Here is a 22787-nt window from a genome sequence, read left to right on the forward strand (position 1 = left end):
CCTAGTCGGAATTGTTAAGCACTGAGCCACGACGGGAACTCCAACCTTCATTAATTTTAAAGGCATCTGTCTTCACTGTGGCTATAGAGAGGTACTGCTGAAGCTAAGTTGGTAGATAGCAACTCAAAAAAAAAAAGGGCAGAAAAATGTTTTGAGGGTTAAAAACAACCATCTCAAATGTCTATACTAATACACAGGAAATCTGGAAAAGAAAACTACAGACAGATATGCTTGAATAGGCTTCCTAAAAATTCAAACTCCTAAGAAAACTACTTCAAAGAAGCCCTTCTGAATTCTGTAGCCTGGTCAAAAGTGTTCTCTTGCTTTCTTTCTTCTTCTTTTTTTTTTTTTTTTTTTTTTTTTTTTTTTTGCTTTTTAGGACCACATTAGCAGCATGTGGAGGTTCCCAGGCTAAGGGTCTGATTGGAACTATAGCTGCCGGCCTACACCACAGCAACACCAGATTCTTAACCCACTGAGCAAGGCCAGGGATCGAACCCACAACCTCATGGTTCCTCATCAGATTTGTTTCCACTGCACCACGATGGGAACTCTATTCGCTTGCTTTGTGATTTTTTTTGTAGAAACTTAGATGCAGAAGCAAATGATATCTTGTCAGAGTTTGCTGTTTTATTAAATTACAAATTAATTTGTACAGATTTATAAAAGCTTTATAGCTCCGAATATGATGAAATACAGTATTTGTGGTTATTGCTGTTAAATTAGTCATCTTTCTCATTATGTCAAGAACATATTCCCTTTTAGGTAGTTGTTTCTAGCATAAAATAATTCCAGTTTGATCTGCAATACCTTTTCCAGGAACATAAACTACCTTGCATATAAGGCCTTCTTGGGTGGAAGAGGACCTTTCATTTATGTAGGAATAGGAATGGTGCTGGAGATCTGATGACTGTGGACAGTGGTGAATCTGGTAATGGATGCCTAGTCCCCCTTTAGCTTTTCATTTATTTGCTGCACTGCAAAGTAATGGAGAGAGAATTTGGTAGGCTCTGGATACTGCAGTTATTGCCATGACTCAGAGTGGTAGTGGGTTCTCGTACACCACTAGGTTCTTCTGTCTGAGCAATGCCTGACCTAAACCCAGCTGATTAAGCCACTTATATTCTGAAAATGTAGGTTTATATTGCTGTGACAGAGCCGAAGATCATGCTTGCCAAAATGCCTGCAAGAGAATTTTGATGTCTAAGAAAACAGAAATGGAGATTGTTGATGGCCTCATCGAGGGTTGTAAGACCCAGCCCTTGCCTCAGGATCCGTTGTGGCAGTGTTTCCTTGAAAGCTCACAGTCTGTTCACCCTGGAGTCACTCTGCACCCTCCTCCTTCTACAGGCCTTGATGGCGCTAAATTGCACTGTTGTTCTAAAGCAAACACTTCAACATGTAGGTCAGTACCTCATTCTCCTTTATTAAAACCAGTAGAAAATAGCGTTTTAATTAATGATTTTAAGTGTGGCAAATGTGTGTTATATCCTTGTACTGTGTAGTCTTAAGAGCTTAGAAGATGTGGAGTTCCCTTTGTGGCTTGGTGGGTTAAGGATCTGCTGTTGTCTCTGTGAGGATGCAGGTTTGCTCCCTGGCCTCGGTTAGTGGGTTAAGGATCCAGTGTTGTTGTGAGCTGCCGTAGGTCACAGATGCAGCTCGAACCTGGTGTTGGTGTGCCTGTGGCATAGGCCACAGCTGCAGCTCCGATTCAACCTCTGGCCCAGCAACTTCCATATGCTGCAGGTGCAGCCATAAAAAGAAAAAGAAAAAAAAAAAAAGAATTTAGGAAATATAAAATCTTTCATTCTTTCATCCAATAGGTATTTATTGAGCATCGTGGGTGTGAGGGGGGGCACGGAGTGTGTGTGTATGGGGGGAGGAAGAGAGAGAGCATGTGTATGTGGAACGTTGTTTTTGTACATTGAGCTAAAAACACTATATTTTGGGGTGTGGAGGATTAGCATTGTCAGGGCAGTAAGTATTTGAAGATGATGCAGTATGGATTCTATCCTTCAGTTATCATTAAGTAAGCTTATAATTTAGAAGATATTTTGACCCGACATCTAAAGGATGTTCTTTTTGTTAAATTATGAAACTTTGAATTTAATCAACCTTTTGTATACATTAGTGAATAACCTGGGTTGACACTTGTACCCCAAATTAGACAGCAGTATATTGGCATTCATTTGGGTGATACACTTAGGGACAAAAAATTAACAATACAAATATAAGGTGGAGGAAACAAGCTAAACAAGAATAAATGGAGATAAGGTAATGGTAGAACACAGGTGAAACAAGTTTACTTTATTAGATATATTTTGGTTGAAAAGGTACCACATATTACTAGATATCGTGAAATGAACGTGATATACAAGGAGTGAAATAGGAGTTCTCTTCATGACGCTGTGGTTAACGAATATGACTAGGAACCATGAGGTTGTGGGTTCGATCCCTGGCCTTGCTCAGTGGGTTAAGGATCCAGCATTGCCATGAACTGTGGTGTTGGTCACAGACGCAGCTTGGATCCCAAGTTGCTATGGCTCTGGTATAGGCCAGTGGCTACAGCTCCGATTAGACCCTAGCCTGGGAACCTCCATATGCTGAGGGAGCAGCTCAAGAAAAGGCAAAAAGACAAAAAAACAAACAAAAAAAAAAACAAGGAGTGAAATAATCTTTCCTGTGGTTTCTAGATTGGACAGACTTTAGGAAAAAATATGACTATTATAAGGAATTAATAAATGTTCATATGGAAGGGATGCTGAGTAATTTTTGAATGGCCACAGAAGAGTTTATGCCCTGTAGTCACTGGAGATTGGAATGGCTGTGTTGTCCCAGAACTTCCATAAGAAACACTGCATGTCTTACCCTTTAAAAAAAAATCATACTCTATTTTATTATTTTATTTTTTTATTTTCTTTTTATGCCTTCCTGCAAGGCACATGGAAGTTCTCTGGCCAAAGCATATGGAAGTTCCTGGGCCAGGGATTGAATCCAAGCCACAACTGCTACTCATGGCCACAGCTGCAGAAACACTGGATCCTTTAACCCACTATGCTGGGCCAGGATTGAACCCACACTTCACAGTGACCCAAGTCACTGCAGTCAGATTCTTAGCCCACTGTGCCAAGGCAGAAGCTCCCTGCATGTCTTACCTTGATCTAAGATTTTATGGTTTACTGAATGCTTTCACTTTCATCTTGTTTCATCCTCATGAAACCTTACAAGATGACTGACGTCAATTTGTATAATGCTTGTTTACATTAAAAAACCTAACTCAGAGATGTTAATCTTTCCAAGGTCATACAGAAAGTTAGGACTAGAGAAAGGACTGATTTCCAGATCAAGGTACCTAATGAATCTTGACCTCAGCTTCCTCATCCCCATTATGTGTAAGACCCACCGAGAGCAGGGACTTTGTCTCTTTTATTCACCACTGAGTATCCAGTGCCTTGAACAGGGCCTCATGCAAAATACAATAAACATTGGTAGAGTGAATGAGCAAACTTATAGAAGTAAAGATCCCTTCCTCATAGGGGTAGTTATAAGAGTCAAAATGTGATGGGAGTGGAGAATTTTTACTTGTGACTTTGCTTATTTCAGTAGTATTAAAATTCTGTATTACATAGTTTTTTACACTTGTATTACACTTATAAATTTTGAAAATTAAACTAATAATGTATGGATGTACTTTGGAAATCGTATTATTTTAGTTATTACATCCACTTAAGTTCTTTTGTAGCCATCTAGTACTGAAATAAGAATACACACATGCCACAATAGTATATATATATAGTCTATATGGTAAATATTGCTGTATGCAGTAGTATATAGCAGCTTTGGAATTCATAAAGTCTCTACGTATAGCCTATTGTGATATATCTTAAGCACTAGAAGTGACTTAGGGGTACTTTTTCACGGAGAAACTAGTAAACCCTAAGTCTATAATGCTTATTGAAAGGAGTTTGAGAACCATGTCACAGTTTTGCCTCCTGTGATTGGAACACAAATATAGTGAACTACATCTTTGTGGAGGCAAAACCTTATGCCTTACCTTACTTTAAGTAAAGATAAAAGAGAGATCAGAAATATAGACGGAAATAGGAGTTCCCATCATGGCTCAGTGGTTAACGAATCCAACTAGTAACCATGAGGTTGCGTGTTCAATCTCTGGCCTCTCTCAGTGGGTTAAGGATCCGGCATTGCCGTGAGCTGTGGTGTAGGTCACAGACGCAGCTTGGATCCCACGTTGCTGTGGCTCTGGGGTAGGCCGCCGGCTACAGCTCCGATTCAACCCCTGGGAACTTCCATATGTCATGGGAGCAGCCCAAGAAATGGCAAAAAGACAAAAAAAAAAAAAAAAAAAAAAAAAGAAAGAAAGAAAGAAATATAGAGGGAAACAATTGTTCCAAGAATAGGATCTACAAATACTATAATTGAATGTTAAATTTAGTGCCGAGTTTTCTAGCAACCATGTCAAAAAGGAAAGGGATGATAAAAAGAAAGCTTTTCATGGAAAAGATTATTTTCCTGACTCTAAATTCTAGAAGAGCTTAATGTTTTGGGTTTTGTACTTTTTTTCTCATTTATGTTCTAAAGCACAGTTTATAGAGTCCAAGGTTTATGCAAGTAAAATATTTATTCATTTGGCTTATCTATATGTTTTTGCACTTGTGCTTTTGTTTCAGGGAACTGTGCACTAAACTTTATAGCATGAGCTGGGGCAATACACAGAGTTGGCAAGACTTTGATCGCTTTTGCGAATATAATCCAGTGGAAGTGTCCATGTTGACCTGTTTAGCAGATGTTCGAGAACCTTGCCAGTTGGGTTGTAGGAACCTTACTTACTGCACTAATTTTAACAACAGGTAGGTGCAAATTGCTGTACAAGGAATGAAAGTATTTTATCTTAATTGTCTTGTTTTTAAATAAGTGAAAAGACCATTTTACTCTGATTTCGTTAAAAGGAAATAGTATATCTTTTATCATTTTGTCTTTAAGTACTATATTCCATCTGATAAATCACACCTGGGAAAGGAAGCACTATAACAAAGTACCTTCTAATCCAGAGATACTTCAAACTTTTGGAATTCAAAGAATCTCCTCTGGGAGTTCTCGTTGTGGCACAGTGGGTTAAGAATCTGACTGTAGCAGCTCCAATAGCTGCGGAGCTACGGGTTTGATCCCTGGCCGGTTGCAGTGGGTTCAAGGATCCAGCGTTGCTCCAGATGTGGCTTGGATTCAATCCTTGGCCCAGGAATTTACATATGCCATGGGTGTGGCCATTAAAAAAAGAAAAGAAAAAGAGTCTCCTTTGCCTTCAGTATGTCATTCTTACCCTCTTCCTTCTGTTGTTCCATCAATGGAAATAATTCACTGCAGAATGGGAGTTCCTGTCGTGGTGCAGAGGAAACACATCCGACTAGGAACCATGAGGTTGTGGGTTCGATCCCTGGCCTTGCTCAGTGGGTTAAGGATCGGGCGTTGCTGTGGCTGTGATATAGGCCAGCAGCTACAGCTCTGATTCAACTCCTAGCCTGGGAACCTCCATATGCTGGGGGTGTGGCCCTAAAAACACAAAAATAAAAACAAAAGACAAAAATAAAAAATAAAACACACACGCAAATAATTCACTGCAGAATGAAACACTGTAAACAGTTCATTCAGAATGCCCTGTTGTGGACAGTTTGCTTTGAAAGACCTTCAGATTAAAGTTCCCACTTGGAGTCCCCTGTTTCACACAAAAACTTTACAGAACACTGTAAACCAGCTGTAATGAATAAATAAATAAATAAATAAAAACTGTCTTTACAGAAGCAATTTGAATAGGTGTTTCCTGAAATGTCAATTCTTGTAAGAAAAGTAAGGGCCAAGAACTGAATTAATGGCTGAAGAAGCAGTGAAGAAAACAGAAAAGGTACATCCAGAAGCCTAGAGGATGCTGTATCAGAGGAGCCAAAGGGGGAGAGTTCCTGAAGGAAAGGGGGGTGGCTGGTTTTATGAGCTTCAGCTCAAGATCAAAAGGGCAAAAAAGAAGAGAAAGAGAATCATTCAGTTGAGCTAGAAGGAAATTCAGAGGATGTTCACGCAATGTATTCAGGTTATTATTTCGACTAAGAAAATTGAGCTGTCTTTACAACTAGTGTTAGCCAATGAGGCCCTGGTTTATAGGTTGAGCAAATTTGAAATCTTTGAAATGTTTGAAGTTAAATTTGAGTTCTAGCTTCTGGTAATAGTTTGTATCAGATTAACACCCCTGTCAATTACTATTTATGACCTCTGCACAAAATTTAAAAAAAAAAATTGTTTTGAAGGCATTTGAGGAGTTCCCTTTGTGGTATAGTGGAAATGAATCCGACTAGGAACCATGAGGTTGCAGGTTTGATCCCTGGCCTCGCTCAGTGGGTTGAGGGTCCAGCGTTGCTCTGAGGTGTGGTGTAGGTCACAGACATGGCTCAGATTTTGCATTGCTGTGGCTGTGGTTGTGGCCAGCAGCTGTAGCTCCAACTGGACCCCTAGCCTGGGAACCTCCATATGCTATGGGTGCAGCCCTAAAAAGAAAAAAAAAAAAAAATCGAAGGCATTCGAGAGTGGCAAACAGGGGGTGCTACATCTCATGAAAGATAGAAACCACACTGAGGACCACATTTATCCAGTCTTCCCTTCATGGGCCTCAGTCCCCTGGCACCGTGGGTAGAATTCAAACAAAAAGCAGCAGTCTTGGGCTCAGAAGTTAAGAGATCAGATTTGGAGCTGCCGGAGTGACTGGATCCGGAAGTGGAAAATCCCAGAAAAGAAAGAACCACAGAAGGAGAGGCCCCCAAATCTGCATACAAACTCCCCTTAAATCGTTGAATTTAACAGTCACAGGATACAAAATTAACATACAAAAACAGATATTAAAATCCAGCTGTTTTCAAATATGACAGACATTAAAGAGATTTTCAAAACCTAAAAGAGACCTATGCTTCTCATTGGTTTTTGTTTTGGAAAATATACTTTTCATAAAAATAACATGTAAGATGTAATACATTTATTATCATTTTAAATGAATTAATAAGTACTTGAAAAAGCTCTTAGCTCAGTTTTCATTTATAATGTGATAAGCACTGATGGATATAATCCACATAAATAGAAGCTTGTCTATTTTTTTTTTTTTTTTTAGGGCCGCACTTGCAGCATATGGAGGTTCCCAGGCTAGGGATCAAATCAGAGCTGCAGCTGTCAGCTGATCCACAGCCATAGCAACGCCAGATCCAAGCCACATCTGCGCCCTACACCAGATCCAAGCTCATGGCAATGCCAGATCCTTAACCCACTGAGCAAGGCCAGGGATCGAACCCAAGTCCTCATGGATACTAGTTGGGTTTGCTAACCACTGAGCCATGACGGGAACTCCCAAAAGAAGTTTTTTGAGAACCCAGTAATTTCAAGAGTGTAGGTGGATTCTGAGATCAAAAAGTTTGGGAACTGCTGAAGTAAACAAATTGTGGTACATTTCTTAATGGAATACTACTCAATAATAAAAATCATAATTTATATGCACAGCAACATGGGTAAATCTCAAAAAGATTGTTTAGCTAAAGACACAGACCCTGGAGTTTCCTGGATTCGATCCCTGGCCTCGCCTAGTGGTTCGGGGATCTGGTGTGGCTATGAGCTGTGGTATAGGTCGCAGACTTGGCTGGGATCCTGTGTTGCTGTGGCTGTGGTATAAGTCAGCAGCTGTGGCTCCATTTGGACTCCTAGCCTGGGAACCTCCATGTGCTGCAGGTGCAGCCCTAAAAAGACAAAAAGAAAAAATAAAGAAAAATAAAGACACCAGACCCAAAAGAGTACATACAGTGTGATTCCATTTTTATGAAGGAATTTACAGACAGAATTTACAGGTATTTACAGGCAGAATTAATCTACGGTGATCAAAGCACAAATGTTGGTGGCCTCTGGAATGCAGTCAACAGGGAAGGCATTGACTGGACAGGGACACAAAGGAACTTTCTGACATGATGGAAATGTTCCTTAATTGATTTGGATATGCCTGTGTGAATGTACATGTTTGTCAAATCACATCATGTATTTTGTGAAATCAAAGAAATAGCATTGGTGGAGGTAACAGTCCTGTCCACAGTATTTTGAAGTTTTTAACTAGCTCACAAAAATCCATATTAAAAAGAAAAATTGTAGAGTTCCCATGGTGGCTCAGCAGGTTGACTTGATGATGTCTCTGTGAGGATGCAGTTCAACCCCTGGCCTGGCTCAGTAGGTTAAGGATCTGGTGTTGCCACAAGCTGGGGTGTAGGTTGCAGGTATGGCTAGATCCCGAGTTGCTGTGGCTGTGGCGTTGGCCGGCAGCTGCAGCTCCAATTCGACCCCTGGCCTGGGAACTTCCATATGCCACAGGTGCCACCTGTAAAAAAATTTAAAATTAAAAAAAAAAATCTTTTTTCTTTCTTAGGGCCACACCCATGGCACATGGAAGTTCCCAGGCTAGGAATCAAATTGAAGCTGCAGCTGCCAGCCAACGCCACAGAAACTCTGGTTCCTTAACCTACTGAGCAAGGCCAGGGATCGAACCCACATCCTCATGAATACTAGTTGGGTTTGTTACTGCAGAGCCACAGTGGGAACTCCAAAAAAAAAAAAATCTTAATGCTAGTGTCTACTTTGAATCTTCTTACATTTAAAGCTGACATTCTTTGATGAGTTGTATGCACTTCTTTGAAAAAAATAATTTTGCTGATTCATTAGCATGTCAGGGTTTTCTCCTCTCTAGGAAATAATTCTCTTGATTCCTTCTGGCCTTTTTTTCCTTCAGGCCAACAGAACTTTTCAGGAGTTGCAATGCTCAGTCAGATCAAGGAGCCATGAATGACATGAAGCTGTGGGAGAAGGGAAGCATAAAGATGCCATTTATCAGCATACCTGTTCTTGACATTAAAAAGTGCCAGCCAGAAATGTGGAAAGCAATAGCTTGTTCACTGCAGATCAAACCTTGTCATAGTAAATCCCGGGGAAGTATTATTTGCAAGTAAGTTCCTTTCGTAATAATGACTCTCTAGTTTTGGTTCAGACCCTCCATGGTCCCCACCCACAGCCTGTCTTTAGAGTTTTCTCTCCCACCACTTCCTTTTGCCCATCACCTCTATATGTCAAATGCTTTCCTGCTTTTTCCCCCTCTGCTTAAAATGTTCTCCCCCCCCCAATCTCTACTTGCCCATTGCCCATCCTTCTTAGCCCCTCTCAAATACCAGTCATTCCTATGGAATCATCCTGGATTTCTCCAGCTGATAGTGGTTTATTCTTACCACAAATTCCTCTAGACCTTTATTTTCTTATGGAGCTTAGTTCAAGTACAACTGAGTATCTTCAGTGCACAGTTCTATTTGCATATTTCAATTTGTGTACTTGTCTTATATTCTGTTAGACTTTGCTCTCCTTGAGGAGTTTATTCTCTGTGCCTCTTTTATCACCTCTTTCCTTTTTTTCTCCTCTTCAGGGATTAACGTAATCCTAACCTGTAAGAGGTATTCCAGAAATGTCTGATGAGTACCAGAGTTAGTAAATATAGTCATTGAATCCTATTCCTAGTAAACATTTTGTGACTGGTTTGCTTAAGATCTATGTTAAAGTAGAGATGAAAGCTGCTATGGTGGGCAAATCCAAAAGCATGAACTACATAGTAAAATATGTCAGCTGCTCTTCAAGCATCTTTTTTTCCAAAAACCTTTTCCAAAACAAAATTAACATTCAGTTGCTTAGTTGTGGGTATGTGGTTCATTCAGTGCTGCTGGACACTTAATGACTGGTTGCAGATTATTTCAACCTTGAACAGAGTCCAGCCTCTGACCTGACTTGGGGATGGCCTGAGTCGGGGAGAGATGATTGGGTGATAAGCACAAAGAAGCAAGTGGGAAATTAGTAGAAACTCTTAGCACAGAAATTTATAGGGGTCAAATCCCTGTTGAAGACAGAAAATTTTTAAGTCGTGGATTTTCCAGTTATAGGCCGGACATCTTAATGTTGATAACTAAACAGATATTTTAAAAGAGAAAGAAAGGAAAGGAGTGAGGGAAGAAGAAAGAAAGAAGCAAGCATGCATAAAGTCCTGAGAGAAAGGATATATGATTTTTGCAAAGAGCAAATCAGACTAATTTCCTTTCAAAGACAGTGAAAAGCCACATTGATGATAACAACAGTAAGTATGAGTGTAAAATTTGAGCAAGGCCTTTGATTTCAGGTCAGAGAAAGTTAGGGATGCTTTGATAGTGTAATACATTACTTACTCCTCAACCTAAGGTGTGCTGTCACTCCTGTTCTGTTTTGGCATACTCACACCTAACAAAGTGTGAAACATTGCTGAGCTATGAAGACCCACCTCCTGGAAAATTTCAGAAACAGAACTGATATTAACTGGACAACATGAGGAGATTCTTCGAACCCTCAATTTGTGTGTATTTTCCTTTTCAAGATCAGACTGTGTAGAGATTCTCAAGAAATGTGGGGACCAGAACAAATTCCCTGAAGACCACACAGCTGAAAGTATTTGTGAGCTCCTGTCACCTACAGATGACCTGGAGAATTGCATACCTTTGGATACCTACCTCAGTAAGTGCTTTTTTTTTTTTTAATTTCAAACGCTTCTTTCTCTCTCTGCCATCCTTGCTTTGGATGAACATCTGTCTGTTGAGAACATGTGGTTTAATGATAGTATCTCAATTGCAGGCTCTTATCTTATTTTCTTGGACTTTTTGGCCCAGGAAGGAATTGTCATCTTAAAATATGTACACAGAAGCAGTTATCACATCAGTCTGAGAAAGGTAGTGAACCATTGTCAGTCAGGAATTCCAAGTGGTCAGTCAGAAGCCCAGCGTACTCACATAACCAGCTCTACATCATTGCTGTCTCCTTGCCGTGATTTGACTAAGTGGAATCTCCCCTAGGGAGTCTTCAGCTTTTTGTCATCAGAATATCAGTGGACCTTAGCCAGGCGTTGGCTTGACTCGCCTACCACATAGGGAGTGAGGAATGACGGCCTAGGTTAGTACATGAAAATAGAACTTTTCTCTGTGCCAAATACTCCTGCCAAGAGCTAGAGGAAAAAGTTGCTATCTCCTTGAGGGATTCTGGAGCTAAGCTTCCTGGCCAGAGGTGACTACATATGGTAGAAACCAGGGAGTAACAAGTAAGACTCACACAGCGTAAGTTAGGGTAGGAGAAGTGTTTTGGTTGCCACCAGGGGGCGCTAGTGCTGTGAGCTGGCTGGAAAGCCAGTGAATTCAGCTCCTGCTTGCTTTGTTTGCCTGTGTTAGATAGGATTAAATTCAACTGCAAATAATAGAGCACATAGAAGCAAAAGCAAGCCCAGAAGTAAATAGTCCAGAGGGATGTTATAACGATTCCATCATCAGGAATCCAGGCTTCTTTTTCTTTCTCCACCATCCTTAGCGCTTGGCTTCCATCAACAAGGTTACCACATGTACTTTATCATCACAACATGACTGCTGTAATTCTAGCCACCCTGTCTTATTGTAAGGGAAAACCACCCCTAGTTATAAGGGAAACTGGGATTTTTTTACCTTTGGACCCATTGCCAACCTGGGTAAAATTAGAGTTATGAGAGTAAGTAAGAAGAAAAGAGTGGATGCTAGATTTGCAGTTAGTAATATCTGCTATATTTCTCAAGACCAATGAACTATGTCCCTTAGCCTTTGTGACCAGTATAGCAAAAAAGAGAGCATTAGACTAGAAGCATAGGCTTCTGTGACTTTAAGAAGATCACTTCAAGTCTCAGCTTCCCTGTTTGTAAAATGATTGAGATGGATGAGATAAACTCCAAGAGCCTCTCTTAGCCTTAGAGTCTGAGTCTGGCCTAAAATCAAATAAGCGAAATGAATGTATTCACAATCTGGGACTCTACTAGAGCAGGCAGACACATGTGTAGAAGGAAACTATTTCAGTGGGAGGAAACTTAAAGAAATACTTTTGTTTAAATTTCAATACTCAAGAGTTTTCTTGTAGCCTAGTGGTTAAGCCACACAGTTGTCCCTGCTGTGGCTCAGGTCACACCTATGGCACAGATTTGGTCACTGGCCTGGGGACTACACATATCTCAGGTGTAGCCAAAAAATAAATAAATTTCAATATTCTGTTCAGAAGTTCCCTTACGATGCAGCAGGTTAAGAATCTGGCATTGCCAGAGCTGTGGGGCAGGCCATAACTGTGACATGGGTTCAATACCTGGCCTGGGAATTTCCACGTGCTGCAGGTACGGCGCCTCCAAAAAAACTCTCTTTCAGTATCGTATGACCACATATGTGGCCCTCCATAACCACAGGTTCTGTATTTGCGAATCAAAAATATTTAGGAAAAAATTACAGAAAGTTGCAAAAAGCAAAACTTGAATTTTGCTGTACATCTGGCAACTATTTACATAGCATTTACATTGTATTTACAACTATTTACATAGTATTTACATTGTATTACATATTACAAATAATCTAGAGGTGACAAAGTATATAGGAAAAGGTTCTTAGGTTATATGCAAATACTGTGCATTTTATATAAAGGATTTGCGCATCCTCAGATTTTGGTTTCTATGGGGTTCTGGAACAAATCCCCCATAGATATTGAAGGATAGCTGTATCTCAAGTGAGATTCTTCCTTGGTCTTTTTATGGCTGCACATGCAGCATATGGAAGTTCCTAGACTAGAGGTCCAATCACAGTTGCAGCTTCAGGCCTGTTCCGCAGCCACAGCAACACTGGATCTGGGCTGCATCTGGGCCTATGTTGCTGCAGCTTGCAACAACGCAAGATTTTTAACCCCCCTTAGTGAGGCCAGAGATCAAACCCGCTTCCTTACAGACACTATGTTGGGTTCTTAACCTGCTGAGTCATAATGGGAACTCCTTTGGTCATTATTTAACAAGTTAATAAATATAATCATTGTATAGGTTCCAACTTACCATAGTAAATTATTATTACTTATGGTAAAATATGCTACATTATCCCTCTTATACATAGGCACCTGTTTGACCACCTTATTTCACCTTTACTGGAGTTCCCGTCGTGGTTCAGTGGTTAACGAATCTGACTAGGAACCATGAAGTTGTGGGTTCTATCCCTGGCCTTGCTCAGTTGGTTAAGGATCCGGCGTTGCTATGGCTCTGGTGTAGGCCGGCGGCTACAGCTCCTATTAGACCCCTAGCCTGGGACCCTCTATGTGCCAGGGGAGCAGCCCTAGAAAAGGCAAAAAGACCAAAAAAAAAAAAAAAAAAAAAAAAAAAAAAAAAAAAAATATATATATATATATATATATATATATATATACCTTTACTTTCCTTCCCCTTACTCTACTTGTTATTTAATCATTATCTGTCTTTTAATTTAATCACACACCAGGTCTGTTCATTGTCTACTTCCTGACCAGAATGTAAACTCTGTATCAGAGATTTGTCTATTTTGTTCACTACTCTATCTCCAGTACCAAGAACCTTGCCAGGCATATTGTAGGCACCCAATAAGTAAATAAATGAATAAATGTATGTGTATGCTAAATGTACTAATGATTAGGGAATCTGAGTATTTTAAAAGCTTCCTAGAATCAGTCCTCACCATTTTTTATAGATGTCATTAATTCAGACAATGTACAGAACTTTGTTACTCTTTTGGGTGGGTTAAACTGATCTGTTTTTGGTTTTTGCAGGGCCAAGCACTTTAGGTAACATTGTGGAAGAGGTGACTCATCCCTGTAACCCAAATCCTTGCCCCGCCCATGAACTCTGTGAGGTCAACCGGAAGGGGTGTCCAGCTGGAGATCCCTGTCTTCCCTACTCTTGTGTGCAAGGTAAGAGGTAGATAAGTGGGGCGTGGGGTGGGCATGGGTATGTACCACTGCTCGCTCTTTATAAGAGTTATTTTTGGAATGAGATTATTTTCTAAATTATGTTTTTCTGTAATGGTCAAGGTTTTACCAATAAACAGGTGTTATTTACATAAGCAAAAAAAGACAAAGACAAATGTAATTTTTAATAGTCATTTCGATTGTGAACTAATCTCATGAGAGCCAAAACCAGACTCTCATAATGAGTCATAGCGTTCTTTTTTTGTTTGTTTTTGGTTTTTTGTCTTTTTTTTTTTTTTTTTTTTTTTTTGTCTTTTTGCCATTTTGGGGGCGGCTCCCGCTGCATAAGGAGGTTCCCAGGCTAGGGGTCGAATCGGAGCTGTAACCGCCAGCCTACACCAGAGCCACAGCAACGCGGGATCCGAACCACGTCTGCAAACTACACCACAGCTCACGGCAACGCCGGATCCTTCACCCACTGAGCAAGGCCAGGGATCGAACCCGCAACCTCATGGTTCCTAGTCGGATTCGTTAACCACTGAGCCATGACGGGAACTCTGTTTTTTTGTCTTTTTTAGGGCCGCACATGTGGCACATGGAGGTTCCCAGACTAGGGGTTGAATTGGAGCCGTAGCTACAGGCCTACACCACAGCCACAGCAACTCAGGATCCGAGCCACGTCTGCGACCTACACCATGGCTCACGGCAGCGGTGGATCCTTAACCCACTGAGCAAGGCCAGGGATCGAACCCACGTCCTCATGGATATTAGTCAGGTTCGTTAACCACTGAGCCTTGACAGGAACTCCTCTTTTTTTTTTTTTAATTGTACCTGTAGTGTAGTTGACTTAGAACATTGTATAGGTTTAGTTATAGGGTTCTTAACAACAAAAGAAAAAATAACCTTAGGCCAGCTTTTTATACTTCGTTTTCTATGTTGTAATGTTTGAGAAAATGTACTGCATGTTGTTCATGTTTTTTCTTTTCTTTCCTTTAATACATGGAGAAATAGCATTCTCAATAGGATATGTAACTATCTTCATAAATTTAATGTGCTGAAATGCATGTGATTTCAAGGCTCAAAAATTTTGATCCCACAGAATTTTTATGATCTTTATCTCCCTGTGGGCCTCTTTAGAATGTAGTTTTGGCAACACTTTACTTCTTTTTATCTATTTCCCAGTTGAAAATGTTTTTCATGTTAGAATCAAATTTTTAAACACATGTGAAGTAAAAAAGAACAAAAGATTAAATAAGTATGTCTCAAAGTACCCTTATAATACTTGTATTGTACTACAGTATATCAGCTATAACATCATAATACATCTTGTTAAAATTGTAAAGAAATGGGTCCAATCTCAAGTATGCAACTTTTCTTTGAATTTAAGATATTGCTTGTATTCTATCAGTAAAATTTTATGATCAAGATTATTCTGAAACTACTGTCAGTTTCCATACTCCATTTTTAAAAATCTATGATTTTAAAATATATTTGATAAACCCAAAGAAATAAAAAACTACATATCTTACAATATTTTTGGCATAGAACTATAGCTAACTTTGGGGTATGGGCCCTTTAATCACCACTATCTCACGGAACATGAAATTTCCCTTTGAAAGGATATGTTTTTGGCCTGTGTATCAAAGCAATTCCTTAGTTTATTGGAGGTTCTATTATATAATCATTAGTGGCCACGCAGTACCTATAAGATGTATGTGAGGTGTACCTAGTGTCATAAAACAATATCAGAGCACAGTACAATTTTTCTTAGCTAATTTTTGTCTGCACAGGTTGCAAGTTGGGAGAAGCCTCTGATTTTATTGTCCGTCAAGGGACACTAATCCAGGTGCCATCATCAGCAGGGGAAGTTGGTTGTTACAAAATTTGCTCATGCGGACAAAGTGGACTCCTAGAAAACTGCATAGAGATGCACTGTATAGACCTTCAGAAGTCTTGTATTGTTGGAGGAAAAAGAAAAAGTGAGTCGAACTGTTTTCTTTTTTTGTTTGTTTTTTTGTCTTTTTAGGGCCACACCTGCAGCATATGGAAGTTCCCAGGCTAGGGGTCAAGTTGGAGCTACAGCTGCTGGCCTACACCACAGCTCACAGCAACGCCAGATCCTTAACCCACTGAGTGAGGCCGGGGATTAAACCTACCTCCTCATGAACACTAGTCGGGTTCATTGCTGCTGAGCCACAACAGGAACTCCCTGGGTTTTTTTGTTTGTTTGTTTGTTTTTAATATGGGATTAGTTATATTAACTTTGTAGGGAGAACATTGGGTGGATTTTTACCAAAGAATAAAGTCTATAAATCAGATACTGCAGGGGAGTATTTTTCAAACTATACTCTTCAGAACACAAAGACTTCTAGGGAACTCTCTTAGAAACTTCATTAAGAAGGGACTTAAAGCTAATGATAACTAATACTTATTGAACTCTTAACTGTGTGTCAAGCACTATGCTAAGTCTTGGCTTGTATTATCTCATGATTTACTCCCGGTTGCTCTTTGAAACAGGTACTATTATAAAGAATCTGATGCTCAGAGGTCACCCAGCTAGTAAGTGACTAAAGCAGAAATCAGTCTCAGGCCTCTTTGACTCCAAAGCCTTCCGCAGGCAGGGACATAGGTCTTCTCCCCACCCCTTCCTCCACAGTCTTTCTCCCCTGTGCCTCTTTGCCAGAAGTAAGATTCAGAGTTTGATGTCATGGAAAGCAAACTGGGGGATGGGAACTACACCGTTTTGTTTTTTAGGACAGTATCTGCAGAATATGGAAGTTCCTGGGTGAATTCAAGCTGCAGCTAACGGCCTACACCACAGTCGCAGAAACACCAGATCCCAGCCTTGTCTGCAACCTGCGCCACAGCTTATGGCAATGCCAGATCCTTAACCCACTGAGCAAGGCCAGGGATCCAACCCACATCCTCACAGAGTCAGTGTTGGGTCCATAACCCACTGAGTCACAGCAGGAACTCCAGGAACTACCCTGTTGATTAAGGGTTGGGAGAGAGCACTGTGAAAGGTGCCCCCTGCTTTGAGTGCCTTCTCTAAAAGTCGAGGGTCTTCTTTCTCACTGCTTCCTTAGCCATCTCTTGCTTATAGCCGTAATAACTGTTTGTGTCAATATGACCTCAAAAATTGTGGAAAAAACACTGCTGTTCAGAATGTGCTCCCCTCACACCTGCTCACTCTGCTACCCTTACTTCTGTGCCTGCCCCCCTATCCATAAACCAGAGCAGTTCAGCTTTTATGTGCTTCTTGTTTTAGTCTTCTGTGTGAAGTCTTATTTTAAGAAGAGTGTCCCTGGCCAAAAAGCTTGCAGATTTCCTACCTAGACCAGCAAGTCAGGTATTCATTGCTTAGTCTATATTTTACTTAGCTATTAAAAAGTAAGGTACATCTAAAGATAAACAAATTCATTCCTTCCATCAGCTTTCACTGATTAAATGCCTAGTCTATACAAAAGAACAGACTAGTGCCTTGTGGATCTGAAACAGTGATGAGAGATTGAGATCATGCATTGCCTAAGATGGGAGAGAATTTGAGCCACCAAAGGAGCAGACCACATACATGTACCTCAAGGAGCTAGTCATTCCTTCCAGGGCATCAGGAGACTCTCCAATCCAAAGATGGCATCAGGGCTGGTCCTGGAAAGATAAGTGAAGTTTCAGAAGGAGGAGAGGAATGCTTGAGGCAAAAGCGGTAGCCAGAAACATTCCCAGAGAATAAGGAGCAGTCTGGTGAGACCAGTGCACAGTAGGGGTTTCTATGATATGGCGGGAGATAAATTTGAAAATATAAATATTACAAATTTAACTTCCTAGTTTGTATATTCGGAAGTTATCTTTCAGAGTTCCCGTTGTGGCTCAGCAGTAATAACCCCGACTAGTATCCACAAGGATGCTCAATCCCTGGCCTCACTCAGTGGGTAGTAGGATCTGGCATCTCCGTGAGCTGTGGTGTAGGTTGCAGACGCAGTTCAGATCCCACGTTGCTGTGGCTATGGCATAGGCCAGCAGATGCAGCTCTGATTCAGCCCCTAACCTGGGAACTTCCATATGCCACAAGTGCAGCCCTAAAAAGATTAAAAAAAAAAAAAAAAAAAAAAAAAAAGATATCTTTCAAGAATTTCTATTTTAAAACTCTTTAAACTATTAAATTTTTATTTATAAATGCATGACATAGATGAACTTTTTATTTCTCTTTCTCTCAGGTCATGGAACTTCCTTTAATATTGACTGTAATATCTGCTCTTGTTTTGCTGGCAATTTGGTGTGTTCTACCCGCCTGTGTCTCAGTGCAGACAGTTCAGAAGATGACCGTCGTACCTTCACAGGTAACCGTCACCCAGAAGCTGTCCTCAGCGGGCCGTCATCCCTTTATACCCATTTTCCCTGCAAATCAGCTTCTCTGGTCTTGCTTTAACTGAAAATGTGCATAATAAAGTAAATACATAACCTGAGAACAAGGTACTTTCCTCTCTGAGTCTGTTTCCTCCTCTATAAATTTAAGGCATTAAGTTAAATGGTTTCTTGGGCTCCTTCTGGAATTCCATGAGTCAGAAAGGACGGGGCCAATAATTGGAATGGTTTTAGTTAAATGCAATTTTCTACCTGATAAAATACCCATTTTCCCCTACTGCTATGATCTAAAGTGTCCAAGTATTTTCTAAATTTGCTTCTGTTCTAATGTTTTGTTTTCTGTTATTTGTTTTTTAACCACCTTCCTTGACCTACCTGAGCTTACTGGTTCATACAGGCGAAGACCCTTATAAAAAAACCTATAGGTGGAAAAGGTAAAGAATGTTTCTCCCAATCTAGTATATAAAATGTAGAATTTAAATGTGTCAAGTCTGGCTTGGGAGATTTTTGGAATGTTTAACAGCAATAACAAAAGCAAGACAAAGGCAAAGGTTGTAAATTCCATACGTAAATTCCTTCCATTCATTTCTCCTTAGAGAGGGGAGGATATAGGCAAGTAGCTTGGGAAATTATTGTAATTTTGAAACTTAAGAAGAATTTTTATGAACAATCAATCAAGAATACCACTTTCTTAGAGTGTGGCTCAGCAAGTTATAAACTGAACTAGTATCCATGAGGATGTGGGTTCAATCCCTGGCCTCCCCGACTCAGTGGGTTAAGGATCCAGCGTTGCTGTGAGCTATGGTGTAGGTCACAGATGACTTGGATCCCGCATTGCTGTGGCTGTGGCTGTGGTGTAGGACGGCAGCTGCAGTTCTGATTCAACACCTAGCCTGGGAACTTCCATATGCTGCAGGTGCAGCCCTAAAAAGCAAACAAAAAACCCAAAAATAAACAAATAAAAAAGAATACCACTTTCTTGACTTTCCTATGCTTTATACTGCTGGTATTATACTCGCATCAGTTACAATAAGCGAAAAGGCTAGTGAGATAAGATGTTCTTTTATCGAGAAGGAGCTGCAGTTGTCAATAGTAGCACTTGTTGGTATCTGCTTTTTCCCACATCTGAAATACCTTTGGTTCTGAGCGAAGAGGAACCAGGTAACTCCTCTTACCCCATTTCTTGCTGCTGTAAACAACTTGATTCTCCTGCCATGGAGTCGGCATTACACATGGAGTGGGGTAGGAGGAGGACAGAACAGGGATTTCCCGATCTTGTATCTCCAGCCTCTTTGGACATAAAAAGGAGGTCAGAAGTAAGAAGTGAACGGGAGACTGATGGGGAAGTAAAGGCGGGACTAGCTCCACCCCATCCTCTCTCCACCCTGCGAGTACCAGCCTTTGCTGCTTTATTGATTTGTTGTTGTTGTCCTTTACTTTTAGCCTTTATCTGCTCTGCTCTGCTCCGCTCTGATGAGGACAATTAATTCTGCTTAGAGAAATGGTAGGATGATGCAGGGATAAAAAATGAACTAAAGATTTACATAGAAGGGAGTTCCCGTCGTGGCGCAGTGGTTAACGAATCCGACTAGGAACCATGAGGTTGCGGGTTTGGTCCCTGCCCTTGCTCAGTGGGTTAACAATCCGGCGTTGCCGTGAGCTGTGGTGTAGGTTGCAGACGCGGCTCGAATCCTGCGTTGCTGTGGCTCTGGCGTAGGCCGGTGGCTACAGCTCCGATTCGACCCCTAGCCTGGGAACCTCCATATGCCTCGGGAGCGGCCCAAGAAATAGCAACAACAACAAAAAGACAAAAAAAAAAAAAAAAAAGATTTACATAGAAGAATTTTTTTTTTTATTTATTTATTTATTTTGTCTTTTTGCCATTTCTTGGGCCGCTCCCGCGGCATATGGAGGTTCCCAGGCTAGGGGTCGAATCGGAGCTGTAGCTGCCAGCCTATGCCAGAGCCACAGCAACACAGGATCCGAGCCGCGTCTGCAACCTACACCATGGAGTTTCCCAGGCTAGGGGTCTAATCGGAGCTGTAGCTGCCAGCCTATGCCAGAGCCACAGCAACACAGGATCCGAGCCGCATCTGCAACCTACACCACAGCTCACGGCAATGCCGGATCATTAACCCACTGAGCAAGGGCAGGGATCGAACCTGCAACTTCATGGTTCCTAGTTGGATTCGTTAACCACTGCGCCACAATGGGAACTCCCGAATTTTATTTATTTACTTACTTGTAGCTAAGTGTTTGGGGAAGATGAACTTTACAACTTGTAGGACCCTTTTTCCTTGCAGTGGAGAGCTCTTCATGTCTCGGGATAAATTACATTAATGACTCTTTAGCTAACAGACTAAGGAGATTTTATTGGCCCCAAAGTGTACCGCATTTTGGAGGACCCAGATAGTCTCATAATATGACTCAGAGGAGATGTTCATAGACATTCCTAAGTTTCAAATTATAATTTCCCAAGTTAATACCTTCTTGTTCTTCTCCCTCCCTGTGGAGATGGAAGGAATCTATGTGAGGTGTTTAGAGCCTTCATTCTTTATCTTGTTTTGGGTATTACCCTTCGATATCTTAGACATCCCCCAAGCCAGAATCAAACATCCAAATTCCAGGAGTTTCCTTCGTGGATCAGTGGTTAACGAACCCAACTAGGATCCATAAGGACGCGGGTTCGATCCCTGGCCTCGTTCAGTGGGTTAAGGATCCGGAACTGTGGTGTAGATCACAGACACGGCTCAGATCCTGCTGTGGCTGTGGTGTAGGCTGGCAGCTGTAGCTCCAATTTGACCCCTAGCCTGGGAATCGCCATATGCCACTGTTGTGGCCCTAAAAAAGGGAAAAAAAAAATCCAAATTCCAGATTTTATATACCAAATTGGGAGAAATATTCTTTACTTCTCCTACTTGGAGGTTTGTTTACAAGGGTCTCTACCCATGGGATCAAGAGCTGGAGGCCCTCACTTAGGTGGCAATATATGGAACAAAGGAAAGCCATTGTCTAGGCAAATGGAACCTTGGCCCCTTTAAAAACTCTCAGAGATTGGAAGGTTTTTTTTTTTTCTGACAATGTAAAATTCTGTTTTAACCTGAGACCTCTGCATACTTATTGGTGGTTTACCTTAATAAGGAAACATGAGGGGAAGGGGGACGCACAAGTGTACAATGTTGAGGCTCTTCTCTCTCCAGGTCTGCCCTGTAACTGTGCAGATCAGTTTGTCCCTGTGTGTGGGCAGAATGGACGCACTTACCCCAGCGCCTGCATTGCTCGCTGTGTGGGCCTCCAAGACCATCAGTTTGAGTTTGGATCATGCATCTCAAAGGATCCATGTAATCCTAACCCCTGCCCAAAAAGCCAAAGGTAAGTCAAATACCTCCTTATCTTTTTCAACTGAAGGTCACCACTTAGCATCTCTTGTGTACCAGACAATGAAAATACAAAGATGAATTAAGATGTTCTCTGCCCTGAAAAAGTTGGAGTCTGGAGAAAAAGATCCTGGTAAAGTTGCTTGCTGACATGCTGTGATTGGGAGCCCAGAGGTTGGCAGTTGATGCAGCCAGGGAGACCTGGGGAAGCTCTGGAGCATGTGATAGTCAGCTGGAAAAAGGAAGGGACTGAAGGCAAGGTTCAGAGTGGAGGAAAGGTGGTGGTGGTGAAGGCAAAGAGAGTAACAGGAGCAAAGGTCTTGGCTGCTGGAAGGAAGGAGAGAACGTGGTATGTGCCAGGAGCCAGAGCAGTTCTTGAAGACTGAAACACAGTGTGAGGCAAAGAGAGGCGGCAGCTGAGCCAAGAGAAATGGATGCATTCTTATTATGAGCTCCTTAGGCCTGAAGGTAATAGGAAATATTCTACTTACCTGCCTCCATTGCAGGGATTGCACATGAGAATCTCTGGAAGTGCAACTTCAGTATTATATGGAGTCATTTGTTTAGTAGGGGCTCCTTTCTCTGTGGTTCCCTCAGGAACTCAAAGTGTAGTTTACCTTACCTTAGTGATGCATTTCTGCATGTGGTGGCTGCAGCGCAAGGGTCCTGCTGATTCTCTTAGGTTTCAGGCTTCTAGACCTGGAGTTTTCACCGACCATCTCAGAGACCTGAGCAAAACACATCCCAGTGCCTCAGTCTTTGGCATGTGAAGTTTTTGTGGAGACTAAGCAGTTGCTTCTCCATCCTGAAAACCCTGGTGCAGTTTGGAGGGAGGGGAAGGTTTTCTCATGTGTCAAAAAAGAAATTGCAAAGAGAATTAGTCACCTCCCTGATAAAGTTTACATCATGAAAACTAAGCCCAGGAAGTTCCTATGGAAAACAGACAGGGTGCTGTACATAAGGAAAAGAAAAGATAAAGAAATAAGCTGAAGGATAATATAGTTGTGCTGGGAGGTAGAATTGAGGGTTGTTTTCGTGTTTGTTCATTTGCTTATTGTCCCCATTTGCTAACCTTTCTGGAATAATGTTGGCTTGCTTTTATAATGGAACAATGACACCTCCAAGTGGAAAGGGCTTGCTGGGTATAATATGAAACAAATATAAAAGATAAGTTTGAAAAATGTAACTACATGAAAATGAAAATTT

The 22787-nt window shown here is 41.1% G+C and overlaps 1 protein-coding gene across 9 annotated transcripts in view; it reads left to right on the forward strand.

Moving 5' to 3' along the window:
• Positions 1-22787, forward strand: part of RECK (reversion inducing cysteine rich protein with kazal motifs) — a 76849-nt gene that overhangs the window by 43118 nt on the left and 10944 nt on the right. For all 9 annotated transcript variants that reach the window (XR_014823408.1, XR_014823420.1, XM_021065979.2 and 6 more), the window contains 8 exons: positions 1138-1405; positions 4689-4868; positions 8816-9028; positions 10469-10605; positions 13705-13845; positions 15633-15821; positions 18057-18179; positions 21405-21576. Coding sequence is in view for 7 of the 9 variants with exons in the window: in XM_021065979.2 (XP_020921638.1) it covers positions 1138-1405; positions 4689-4868; positions 8816-9028; positions 10469-10605; positions 13705-13845; positions 15633-15821; positions 18057-18179; positions 21405-21576 (1423 nt within the window). In the remaining 2 variants the exon portion in view is untranslated. The remainder of the gene's footprint in view (positions 1-1137; positions 1406-4688; positions 4869-8815; positions 9029-10468; positions 10606-13704; positions 13846-15632; positions 15822-18056; positions 18180-21404; positions 21577-22787) is intronic.

Source organism: Sus scrofa, chromosome 1 (genome assembly GCF_054392235.1).
Source record: "Sus scrofa isolate SSC_HxYL_T2T_F1_AM1 chromosome 1, Sscrofa_HxYL_maternal_Yorkshire_Landrace_v2.0, whole genome shotgun sequence".
In the NCBI taxonomy this organism is placed as follows: domain Eukaryota; kingdom Metazoa; phylum Chordata; class Mammalia; order Artiodactyla; family Suidae; genus Sus; species Sus scrofa.